Consider the following 12,153-nt stretch of genomic DNA (forward strand, 5'->3'; position numbering starts at 1 on the left):
ATTCAAAACAATCTTCCTATTTCTTTGTAACTTTTCAGTCTCGAAGAAAATACTTGGTCTAACCATTCAGATAAAGCCTCTTCAGTAGAACTTTCACATGGTGCTTTTTAGTTTTTAGTATTTCACAAAAAGTGAATTGGATTTGTTTCTCCTATGTTTACATGGGCACTGGGAGTGAAGGTTTTAACAGTGTGCATCCTGGTGATTATGAATTATTTGTACTATTCCTCAGTGAGGAATACTTTTCCATTAAGTGCCTTTTTGTAGTCATCTGCAGCTTCTTTGCTTCAGTAAGTTCAAAGGAGTGGAGAATAATACACTCCTTTGGAAGAACTTCCGTCCATGGTTCCTTTGCTCTTGGAAGGCTTAAAGGTGACCACTTCCCTCTGTATGTGCCTTTCCAGGAATGGATTTTGAAATGATCTTCACTGATCTCTTTTAAAACACCAATCACTGGCTCCTCTTCACAGTTTGATAAGAAAACTGCTGCCTATGTTTCAATTTGAGGCCCTTCGTAGAAAGAGTCAACACGTTCAACGGGATTTTCTCTGTTGCTGGGGGCAACATACTTTCCACTGTAAATCTGAAAAAGAATACAGTTTAATCAGAAAAGGTTAATTAAAGTTACCGTGTACGTTCAGAGGGAAAAAAAATCAATTTTCGTTTTTTAAGTTGGAAATAAGCTTTCCAGTAAGATCTTTCAAAAGAGTGAATATTTGCCGAGAAATTGGGATGTAAGCGATTTCCACCGGAAGTTAAACTCCACTTTGATTGACAGCATAATGTAATCATGCGGTCACGATGGTTCACCGGTACTGGTGTTTCCGCTGCTCTTTCTGCTGATGATTTAGCCCGCCTTTGTCGCTTCGGCTTGGGCCCAACCGCTTTCCTCGATGAGGTCTTTACTCTTAGTTTTTTCCATGATGATTGGATTCGTTGGAAATATCCAACGAAATGGCGAAGGAATTGATTACTCTGTAACGAGAGTACGTGCAAAATTGCGAGAAAATCATCACAGCAGGTAACCGGAAGAAAAAGTGCCTTGCGAAACAATTGGCTAATACTTGTTTGTGTAGGGATAATTTTTTTTAAGCGCTCTTTTCTCGAACTTTAATTTTCGCTTCAAGGAGACACTTTCAAGAGTTACAACTCAACAACGATTTGGCCGATTTCGGTTAAATTTGGCCAGATGCTAGAAAAGTATGTAATCAACAGAGACGTGTCGGGGAATTCGATAATTCTTAAAACTGTTTCCTTGACAGCCATTTCCGTGCGTTCACTTCGCATGTTTTTCTTGCAGTTTTCAAAATGTTCCGTAACTTTTGAACGCAATCGAATTAAGGAAAACACTGACACGTTTTTTAGCCTTTGAGATGCTGACCGTGAGAAAAAAAAACAAGGGGCGGAGAATTTGTTGGTGCAAGACACGCCCGCCGTTTTAATTTTAACATAATGACTGGTTAGTCCATAAAGTCCATTCAAAATTAAAAACATGCATGCACCATGGTTTTCTTCTTTAGTGTCGGAATACAAGCTGACATTAACGTTCCAGTCCCCGGGTTGCCTGAACTAAGTAGGGCTAGGTATTGCAAAATACCCGGTACACCAAATGTCTTACTTAAAAAACTGCCTTCGCAGTCCCGCAGTCTTGAAGTGAAGTGAAGTGAAGTGAAATTATAAGTCTCTCCCCTCGGGGCTTTTCAAGACTAATTTATTGCTGTTACGCAGTTTACAATTAATTTAGAAGGTGAAAGATGCCCCTCGTTCTTTAATAGATGTGTATGACATGTTGAGTGTCCTTAACTGAACCACAAAATGAAAGCTAAAATTTTACGAGAATGCTTAGGCCTAATCACTGAAGCGAGCGCTTAGGCTTAATCAGTAAACGCGTGCTTTCTTCTTCACACGAACTCGTGGAAAGTGTCCTTAACTGAACCACAAAATGAAAGCTAAAATTTTACGACGCAGTGGCATGGGACAGAAAATGATACATATAAACAACTCTGTTCCTAAACCGGGTATTCTGCAATCACTGCTAAGCTTTCATTTTGCTGTTCGGTTAACTACAGTTTTCATGAGATCGGGTGAAGAAGAAAGCACTCGACCGTTTACTGATTAATTAAGCCTAAACGCACGTTTCAGTGATTAGGCCTAAGTATTCTCGTAAATTTTAAGCTTTCATTTCGCGGCTCGGTTAACTACACTTTTCACGAGATCGTGTGAAGAAGACAGCACTCATTTACTGATTAAGCTTAAGCGCTCGCTCCACTGATTAGGCCTAAGCATTCTCGTAAAATTTTAGGTTTCATTTCGCTGCTCGGTTAATTACACTTTTTATGAGATCGTCTGAAGAAGAAAGCACTCGTCTACTCATTAAGCCTAAGCGCTCGCTTCAATGATTAGGCCTTGGCATTTTCGTAAAATTTTAGCTTTCATTTTGTGGTTCGGTCTCATTAAGCCTAAGCGCTCGCTTCAGTGATTAGGCCTAAGCACTCCTAAAATTTTAGCTTTCATTTTGCGGTTTGATTAACACTTTTTACGAGATCGTCTGAAGAAGTAAGCACTCGTTTACTGATTAAGCCTAAGCGCTCGCTTCGGTGATTAGGCCTTGGCATTTTCGTAAAATTTTAGCTTTCATTTTGTGGTTCAGTTAAGGACACTCAGCGTGTCATACACCTCGTTCTTTAATCCACAAATCCTAAAAACGCCACTTAACAACTGGCCGTTATTTTCAATTATTATTTAACTACTACGTGACTTCGGACCCCGGTCACAACCATTTTATTCTTCGGAGTTATCAAATATTCAGTCATCGACCACGGGACTGCGGACCGCGGTGGCAGTTCATTTTAATGCTTGCCCTTTAACAGTTTTCATTCATCGACTACGGGACTGCGGACCGCAGTGGCAGCTTTTTTAAGCAGGACGTTTGCTGTGCCGGGTATTCTGCAATCGCTCCATAAATAGTAAGCTCATCTGCGGGCATTAACGGTTGGGGAATATCTTGCGTGTTGTCCTCGTCTCCGAGCGAGCGGGGTCTACATGCTGTAGTGGCGTTTTGCAATTACGCTTACCATTTGATACACTCACCGTTGTAATTTATTCCAGCCGCAGCGCAATGGTCTCCACTTCGACGCCTCTTGATAGGGGTACTTTGAAAGATAGTATCTCCTTTACGTTGACACAAAGCTTCAAGAAATTCGTTTTCCTCACTTATCCGTTTGTCGCCCATAATCACGGTTAAAAGCTGAAATGTGCCTTGCACGTATTCCGAATGTTATCTGTCACTGAAAGTGCATCAGATGGTCTGCAGTAAATCAAAGTTGTCGATTATTTGCGTATACCTCGTGCATGGGAACGGTTTCGATTAAACACTAACGTAAGATGACGTGTCTCAATATCATTGGACTATTTCCACGAAACTCTCAACGTTCTTTGTCTCTTTATCCCTGTGATTGGTTGAATTCTATTACCCTCAAACATTTTCCAGATCTACCGGCTAGAATATTTTGACACATTAATTCGTTATCGGTTGTTACGACTTGCCGCACATCCGAAAAAGCTTCTTTTTAACGTTTCCTGCCTTTACTCGCAAAATGGGCCTCTGGACGATCCAATTAGCAAAACCCGGGGACAAGCCAAAAGTGTTTCGCGATGGTTCGCCCCTAAAAATGAGTGACGGACAGCGTTATGGTACAGTGGTAAACGTGTCATCATCCTCTGTCCAAGCAGGGAGTAATAAGCTCTTCGTCAAGGTGAGACTTAAAGATTTATCTTTTCCGCTTACAATAATCCCTACTCTAGTTCGATTAATTTTACATGACTATTGTCTTGGGTTTTGAGAAATTGTTGGCTGGAAATTCTTTCCAAGTTTGATTTCCAAATACCACCACAATCTATTCATTTCCGTTAGCAATGACAGAAAAGTCTCGGTTTAAGATCATCCGGCTATTGTTTACACGTGTCGCGGGAAGCTAGCTTTTGAAGAACAAGGCATACGACAATGGAGATTGTTGTTATCCAGTGGTATGTAACTGATGTAGCCGGGTACTCGGAAATTCTAGCCTATCCACAAAGGTTTGTTTAAATTACGTTTAACTGTCTTTGAAAGTCATTCACTAGAAAACTTTACCTGGTGCGATGTTCATTCAGGTTGAGATGCTGGTCAAATTTCTATGCTTTGTTTCTAAACAGCATACTCTGTGAGGTATACCTCGTCACCCATAGATTCCTTTTAGAGAACTCAGAAAAATGAATCCTTATTGATTTTGGGTATCAATATTTTAAAGATTTGAAAATCGTGGCTACAAATTTGGCAGTCTTTAGAAGTATGCGAATTTATGAGTTCGAGCTACTATATGTGTCGCGTGGCATTTAACGCACTGAAATACGAACATTCCATTTACGCAAGTTAATATATTTCATAAAAATTCTTTGACTTGGGCCATTTAAGTTCAATAAGAATAAAACGCAAACAGCGGTTACAAACATTTGCTTGAACTGCATAACTTTTACAAACTTAATGTTTCGTATGTTACTACATGCATCATCAGAAGTGATTATTATTCAGTTACAGATAAATTTAAATTAAAAAATACAGCTGTAAGGACTGGGACTAACGAAATTGATTTTCCCCATAAAAAGATAAACTAGCTCCTTCCTTCAAGTCAAAAGTAGTGTACAGAGCAAACTGGTGGGATTGCAATGATTTCTATACAGGGAAAACGATACGCAGATTACGTGACAGAAAAACAAAACACTGATTTTAAAGCCTTGACTAAAAATTTTCACGAATCTGCAATTGCTGATCATGTTTTCTCAACCAACTACAGAATTAAGTGGGATCATTTTGAAATATTAGCAACTGATCGATCAGACAAGCACATGATTGTAAAATTAAAGAGTCTCTGTTTATCCGTGATCTAAAGCCAGCTTTAAATGAAAACGTTGGCAGTGAGAAACTTTATGTCTATTATTAGCATATTTCTTGTCGTTTTATGTCAACCAATTTCGAATTTAAATTTATCTGTAACTGAATAATAATCACTTCCGATGATGTAAGTAGTAGCATAAAAAAACGTTAAGTTTATAAAAGTTATGCAGTTTTATCAAATGGTTGTAACCACTGTTTGCGTTTTATTCTTATTAATTTATTTCATATATCGTATAAATTATTTGAAATAGCTACGTCTGCCTGTCCTATTTTCATACGAAGCTTGAATTCGCATGTTTCTATCGAAAGACTCGCCACCCTTCTCGAGTCAGAAATCGCGGGATAAAATCGCCCGATTTCGATTTTTTTTTTCACAACCTACATGGCAAGCAGCCCTATTACTAGGCTCGATTTCCGCCGCCCACTCGAGTTCGGGTATTTCCCGAAACAGCGGCTGGTAATCGAGCCTACCCCATTACCCACGCATCCAAAACAGACAGGGGTACTTTACATAGTATGCTTTCGATGTTTAAGTTTATCATTTAACCTTGTTCTTTACCATGCAACGTTTGAGTTTCGTAATTGCACATTGCTGTTCATCATGCGACATTTGAGTTTTATCATTCAGACATCGGAATTTAAAAATTCAACATTCAAGTTTTAACATTCAACATTCAGCATTCAAGTTTCAACATTCAACATTCAACATTGAATATTCAAGTTTCAACATTCAACATTCAACATTCAAGTTTTAAATTGAACTTCACGGATGAATAGTTGACCTTTTGAAGCGAATCCGCTGAGAGCGTTGGGCGCAAGGAGTCACGCAAGCGAGACGGTAATGAATAGCTAGGAACAGCCAAAAATGGCGGCTGGCGGATATTTTCATGCCTATCATATAGTTTAGGAGACAATCGCAAGGCTTGAAAACCTACGTGAACCATTTGAAATTGATGGATTATTCATGAGATTGGATTATCTCAATCGCTTTCTTGTAAACGTTGATAATGACAGTAATTCACAAACAGATGGAATTATCAAGATGTAGCTTTAGCTTTTTGTGTGATTTGTGGAGTTCTTGATGAAAGGGCCTTCACTTACTTGAAGTTCTGGATCTGCCAGTGTAAGGTGTCCCTAGAGCTGCAGTCTGCATGCTCTATTGCAGTCCAGATAATTATGTTTTGATATAGACTGTAATACTTGACCTACCATGCCATATTTTCTAGATTTTTGGAGGGATTATTCATTTCTAGTCGGTGTCAAAAATGTATAAAATTGACATCACACTCACATCTCATTTTGTTAGTTACTGTTTTAAAATTATATGTAAATTAATTGTTGTGATATGCATCTCTTTTACAACCCTCATGCTTTTCTCTTACAGGGAATACTTTTACTGCCGCTCTGATGTGTGGAAGGAAGGCTATATTGACAGGCACATCATGTGACAAGCGTGTTATCTGCCAAAAACTAAGTACCAGTACTCAGCTCACGACTACTCAGATAGATTAAGCCCTGGTTGTTTACAGATTTAAAGTGCATGGTAAACTATTGTAAACTATTGAAAATATCCCATGACTAAGGCTTAACGACTGGTAAGAAACAGATCTTACAAATTCATTTAAAAGAACTTTAACTCATTCCAAGTGGATTTTTCAGGCCAGTGTTGGGGTCAATACCGAGAATCTGGAGCTTAATTCATTTGTGATTGGCTAATGGGATGTTTTGGTTAAAATTTTCAACCAAGAGAGGGCATTTCTAATGATGTGTCCAAGTTAGCTGTCTTGCTATTCCTCTTGGACGCCTTTAAGTGAGTTTTGGAAAATGTGCTTAACCTTTTATTCAAAGAGTTAATTAAGGAGGCAGAAAATGTTGTACCTTTTGAGTCATTACATGAAATCCTATGTTCTTACCATTCGAATGAAACCACTACAGCAGTACAAAATGAAAATTTTGATTTTTCCAAACGTTTACATAGTGACCATTGTTGCAGTGAAAGGTAAAGAATCACAAAAATAAATCATTTTAAGACCAGCCCTTAATCTACTTGAGTACCATATGGTTTAAGAGGGCTTTATTGATCATTTTAGAATTGACTTTGATTAGCACACCATGAGTATTAGTTCTTTTGCTATAAACCTAATTATACAATGCCAATGTGTAATCTGCACTCCGGCGCTGCAACAAGTTAGCCAGAAACTGAAATAACTGTAATTCACTTTTTTAATCCAATCTTGTTTTAAAGTGGCCAAAACCTGTGTAGTGAATTGAATAGTGAATTTCATTTTTATTGTACTGAGGTTTTGCATCTGTTGTTTTGAAGTTGTTTATACACCCTTCATTTTGCTGTACGTAAATAAGTCAATTAAGTGGAGATTAAGATTTACAGAAAGTCTGCATCTTTTGAAGCCACTTACTAGGCTGAGATGATTTTTACATCACACAGTTGTTGTAGAAAAAGTATGGAATTTAGCGGAAAATCAAATTTGCAGAATTTCTGCATAAAACGTTTTCAAGCCACTAGGCTGAGATGCAGAATTTCTGCATCACAAAGTTGTAGAAAATGTAAGAATTTAGGAGAAAATAACATTTGCAGAATTTCTGTATCCGACTTTTTCAAGCCATTAGGCTGAGATGCAGAATTTCTGCATCATACAATCGTTGTTAGTAAAAGTATCGAATTTAGCGGAAAATGAAATTTGCAGAATTTCTGCATCAAACGTTCACCAGCCACTTGGCTAAGATGCAGAATTTCTGCATCACACAGTTGTTGTGGAAAATGTACAGAATTTATCAGAAAGTAAGATTTACAGAATTTCTGCATCAAACTTTTTCAAGCCACGCAGAATTTCTACATCGTTCTTTTGCGTTAGATAAACTGTACTGGAACTTGTCTGCAGCCTGTAGTCCTGTGGACAAGACCACCTTTTCCTTACTGCAGTTTTTTAGCTCATTTTTTGTGTCCGTGTGTTACCTGTAATTTTTGATTGTATACTTTTAGTTAAAATATCAGTGCAGAGTAATTATGATCTATTAAAACAACTGTTTGAAATTGTGATTCGGTCGTGTTAACAGTGTATCACTCCAACTTTTAATATTACTGCAGTCAAGTCTTTTAAGTTCCTGTCGGAAATCACGTTTTATGCAGAACGAAAGTGGGCTTTTATGACGGAATTTTGTATTTTGGAAAAACCCATTTTAGTTTGGAACGCGTTTAAGTTAATTTGTCCTAAATGTCGAAGAGTTAATCCTATGACTATTTGTAGTTGTTAAATTTTTTTAATGGGTACTTTGGGTTAGGTCTTCTTTCTCATCCGGGGTTGGGTTTGGGTGTTAATATTATATAGGGGACCTAGAGTCCTATTGTATTATCACCTGCCCTCGGGCGAATCACTAAATAAATAAATAATAAATAAATAAGAGAGATCATGGTAACTAAGTTGTTATTCAGCTTATTTTTATGGCGTGTTTACCAACTGACATTATTAGTGTATCGCTTTCTTTCTCATAGGCGCGGAATCAAATCTTTGATTATACTTTGTCCACTGCTTGGTTTGACGTGGGTGTTTGGAGTCCTCGGTTTTGATCAGCATACAGTGGCTTTTCTTTATTTGTTTGCAATCTTCAACTCGCTTCAGGTTTGTTTGTTGTTGAGGAATAGTAATGAGTAGCATGCAACGGATTTATTCTAACTCGTAATGCACTTGTCACTGAAAACTCACACCCCACCCTGTCCACCCCAGGGAGACGTGGGGCTTTGCAAAACCGAACGAAAGAAGGAAGAAAAATACTGTTTTGTTTTAATGCTAATAAGCCTTTCAAGCCTCGCTACGACGAGCAAATTTCAAAAGAACATTTCAAAATGAGGGCAGTAGGTTTAATTAAAATAAATACAAAAGAATGTAAAGGTAGTCGCCATTTATGAAAATGGTCAATAAGCCTTTTGGGATATCGGATTTAGATAAAAACATATCCGCACCTTCAGAAGCCGCCATTTTAAACAGTACACCATATGCTTGAAACTTAGCGTAGCTTCGAGTTGGCTATAACCAGTCCCATATCCAACAAGCGCGAATGGAATAATTGTTTTATTAAATTCCTTAAACTCAAAAAATTTGGAAGTATGAAATACGAGCGAAAAAAGCAAGAAAATCCGAGCGAAATCGAGAAAACTTGATGAAGATGCGATGTTGCGTAATGCCTTGTGGGCAGACAGACGTAGGCTCATCACAAAAACATTTATGCTCTTCGTTATTGTGAAATCTTAAAATTAATTTACTACACAATGCAGTGGCTGCGCAAAGTTTACTGGTAAGAATAGACAAAACATGATCTGCCATTTTTGGCGACCGAGGTGGCCGTTTATTTTATAACAATAAACTTTTTACTCCGAAAAAACCTAGAAGAATAGAAATCATTCCCAGCAAAGGTGGGGGAGTAACCGCGAACACAAATAATTGAACTAACCGCTGTATATACTGAGGGTGGGTGCGTGCATAAAAACCACTGTAGTGGTTACGTTCAATAAATTCGACCATTCTTCGTACGAAGGAATGGCCAACCAACAAAGCACATGGTGAAGATTTGCAAGCCATCAAGTTACCACGAACGCCCTACTTTGCGGCGATAATTCGCCTCAGAATAACAACAATGTCTATACTTAACTTGTTTGGCGTCCGTTCTTGGATTTTGGATCTGCAAACCTCTTTTCCCGTAGTCAAGAAGAAAATATCCTACCACATCGGCCTGCACGAACACAAATCGCGAACTGCTCGGAGAGCTCGAGTTGTGGAAAAGAGGACAGTACCCTGGCCTCATCGTCTTAAGTATTGGATGATCTAAGTCCCGGATGACCCCTAACCACTTACTGGGAGACTGGCACTAACAAGCAGCATAAACTCATTTATTTCCCTGGTGGGGTGAATAAATTTCCTTTCTTGCCTTTTAGCGTACTTCTAGACGTCGGAATTGATCCAAACTTTCCACAAAAAAAGTTTATTTTCTTTTTTGGCTTTATTCAAAGATAAATTTCGCTTTCCGGCGCAAAAAAATTTAGTTTAACAACGCTTAGCGCAATCATTTACCATATAAGGTCAAACTATGGTATATGAGCTGAGAACCGAGATTGAGTGAACCAATCAGAGCACGCGAAATGCATTATCCGAGGTTGAGAATTTAATAATTACCTTTATTAAAAACTGGATCATTGGATAATGCAATTCGAGAGTTTTGATTGGCTAAGCCATCATGGGTTATGAGCCATTATATCATGATCTACAAACACGGCAAGCATACGCGTGATTTTTTGGGCCTTTTTATTTCTATTGTAGTCTAGTTTTCTATATTTTGGGGGCGTTTTTAATAAAACAATTATTCCACTCGCGCTCGTTGGATATGAGATGATTATAGCCAACTCGGCGCTACGCGTCTCGTTGGCTATCTATCATCTCACATCCAACGCGCGCTCATGGAATAACTGTTAATTACTTTAGGCTTTCATTTAAAATACAACGAGCAAAATAAAAACGTTCACAATCGACACAGCCTGAGGGATGTTTTTCATACGTTGTTAAAACTTTGGTTAATCGCAGCCTCAACGTTCTTATATAAAATCAAAAAAAAAAAAGAGTGTAAGGTAAGGCCCGTTTTAAACGTCGCATTTCACACGTTACGTGCCGAGTTAAATGCAAATGAGAAAAATCTATTGTTTTCGGTCATTTGCATTAGATTCGGCACATGTGAAATGAAAGGTTTAAAACGGGGCCTATTTGTCTGTATTCCGTTGAAGACTGGGGAAATTTTGTTACGGTCATTAAAATTCGCGTGCATCTAATGAATATAGTGCATAATGGAGCAGTGACTATGCGAGAGGTTTGCTTTTCGCACTTGCCAATATGGACAGACGAAGCTAGCCGTCTTCACTACAAAAAGCTAACAACCTGGCCCTGCTTATCATCCTCCCTCGCTGTTTAGGGAATGAAATCCAATTGAGAAGCACGCAACCCGACGACTCGGCTGCTACTGAAATGAAATACACATTTTTTTAATCTGTTATCATAAACCTCAAGATAATTCCTTTATATGAACAGCATTTGATATTGCTGATGTTTAATGTGAATTTCTGTATGCAAAATTCCAGATTGTAGCTCAAAAGATAATTAAGCAGTCATGAACTGGAGCCGAATTCTTGCTAATATTTTGACTAAGTTTTCCGCTATGCAGCCTACAAGTTTACTTTTATGGCTTATGCGGCTCCGTCATTTTTCTTACAGGGTTTCTTCGTTTTTATTTTCCACTGCGTCTTGGATCTACAGGTTTGTGATGCATTGCCTGCCGCAAAAACGCTTTTAACAGTCAAGCTGTATTCAGCCATCACGTGCAAGTTTTACATGTAATTAACAAGGTATTTCCTCCCCGTTTCCTCGCATGGCCCTCTACTTGATTAACCATGAAGTTCAGCAAAGTCACGTAGTCGGTAAGCCTTGGTGCGTCCGACGAAAAAGAACGCCTCCAAATCTTGTTGAAGTCCTGTGTACCCAACAGAAACAAGTACTTTGATTTCGTTCATGAAAAGAGCCATTTCCATTTAATCTGCAATAAAAAAATGATTTAATTCAGGTTCGGGAGGCAATAGGAACGTGGTGGAACAAGCGTCGTCGGACAGTTTATCGGAGCTCAAGAGTGGATACCACTCTGAAGGTGAATTTTAAGTTTCAATTTCTACTAATATGAATTCTCAATTGAGCCTGGACAGTTAGTTTGTGATTTCCCCGAGATATCATCGCTGTAGTTATAAATTAGTGCCACATTTTCAGCCTATATTATTCAAGACACTGAGGAAGAGCACGGAAACCGGAAGTGGCGTTTTCGCATTCTTGGACGAGAGTTTTCGACCAAATTCTTACGCAAAAGAGTGACGACGTCAAGGCTTTCTCTTATTACGCTTCTGACAGCTCAGCGGGGGCTACATGTCTCGGAACTGGGTTATACATTATACTCACACCAGTACTCACAGTCTTTCTTATATAAATGATCTCAAGAGTCCATTACCCAAGATTATAAGAGTCAGGTTTGCTCCCATCAGCGTCAGAAGAGTGTCTATTTTTAGACCAAGTTTTGCGGGAAAATCCACGCTCTAACGTGGTTAGCCCGCGAGCAGGCCCCCTCTCTCGGAGAGCCGTGCTAGAACGTAGCTTGAACGCGTGTTTGATCGTGCGAAT

At 38.7% G+C, this 12,153-nt stretch overlaps 1 protein-coding gene across 1 annotated transcript in view; it reads left to right on the forward strand.

Annotated features, from left to right (window-relative positions):
- The window catches only part of LOC138024798 (adhesion G protein-coupled receptor L3-like), a 52,309-nt gene that overhangs the window by 38,538 nt on the left and 1,618 nt on the right, over positions 1-12,153 (forward strand). The window contains exons 26-28 of the mRNA XM_068871979.1: positions 8,445-8,571; positions 11,206-11,247; positions 11,552-11,632. Coding sequence (XP_068728080.1) covers positions 8,445-8,571; positions 11,206-11,247; positions 11,552-11,632 — 250 coding nt within the window. The remainder of the gene's footprint in view (positions 1-8,444; positions 8,572-11,205; positions 11,248-11,551; positions 11,633-12,153) is intronic.

This window comes from Montipora capricornis, chromosome 2 (genome assembly GCF_036669925.1).
Source record: "Montipora capricornis isolate CH-2021 chromosome 2, ASM3666992v2, whole genome shotgun sequence".
In the NCBI taxonomy this organism is placed as follows: domain Eukaryota; kingdom Metazoa; phylum Cnidaria; class Anthozoa; order Scleractinia; family Acroporidae; genus Montipora; species Montipora capricornis.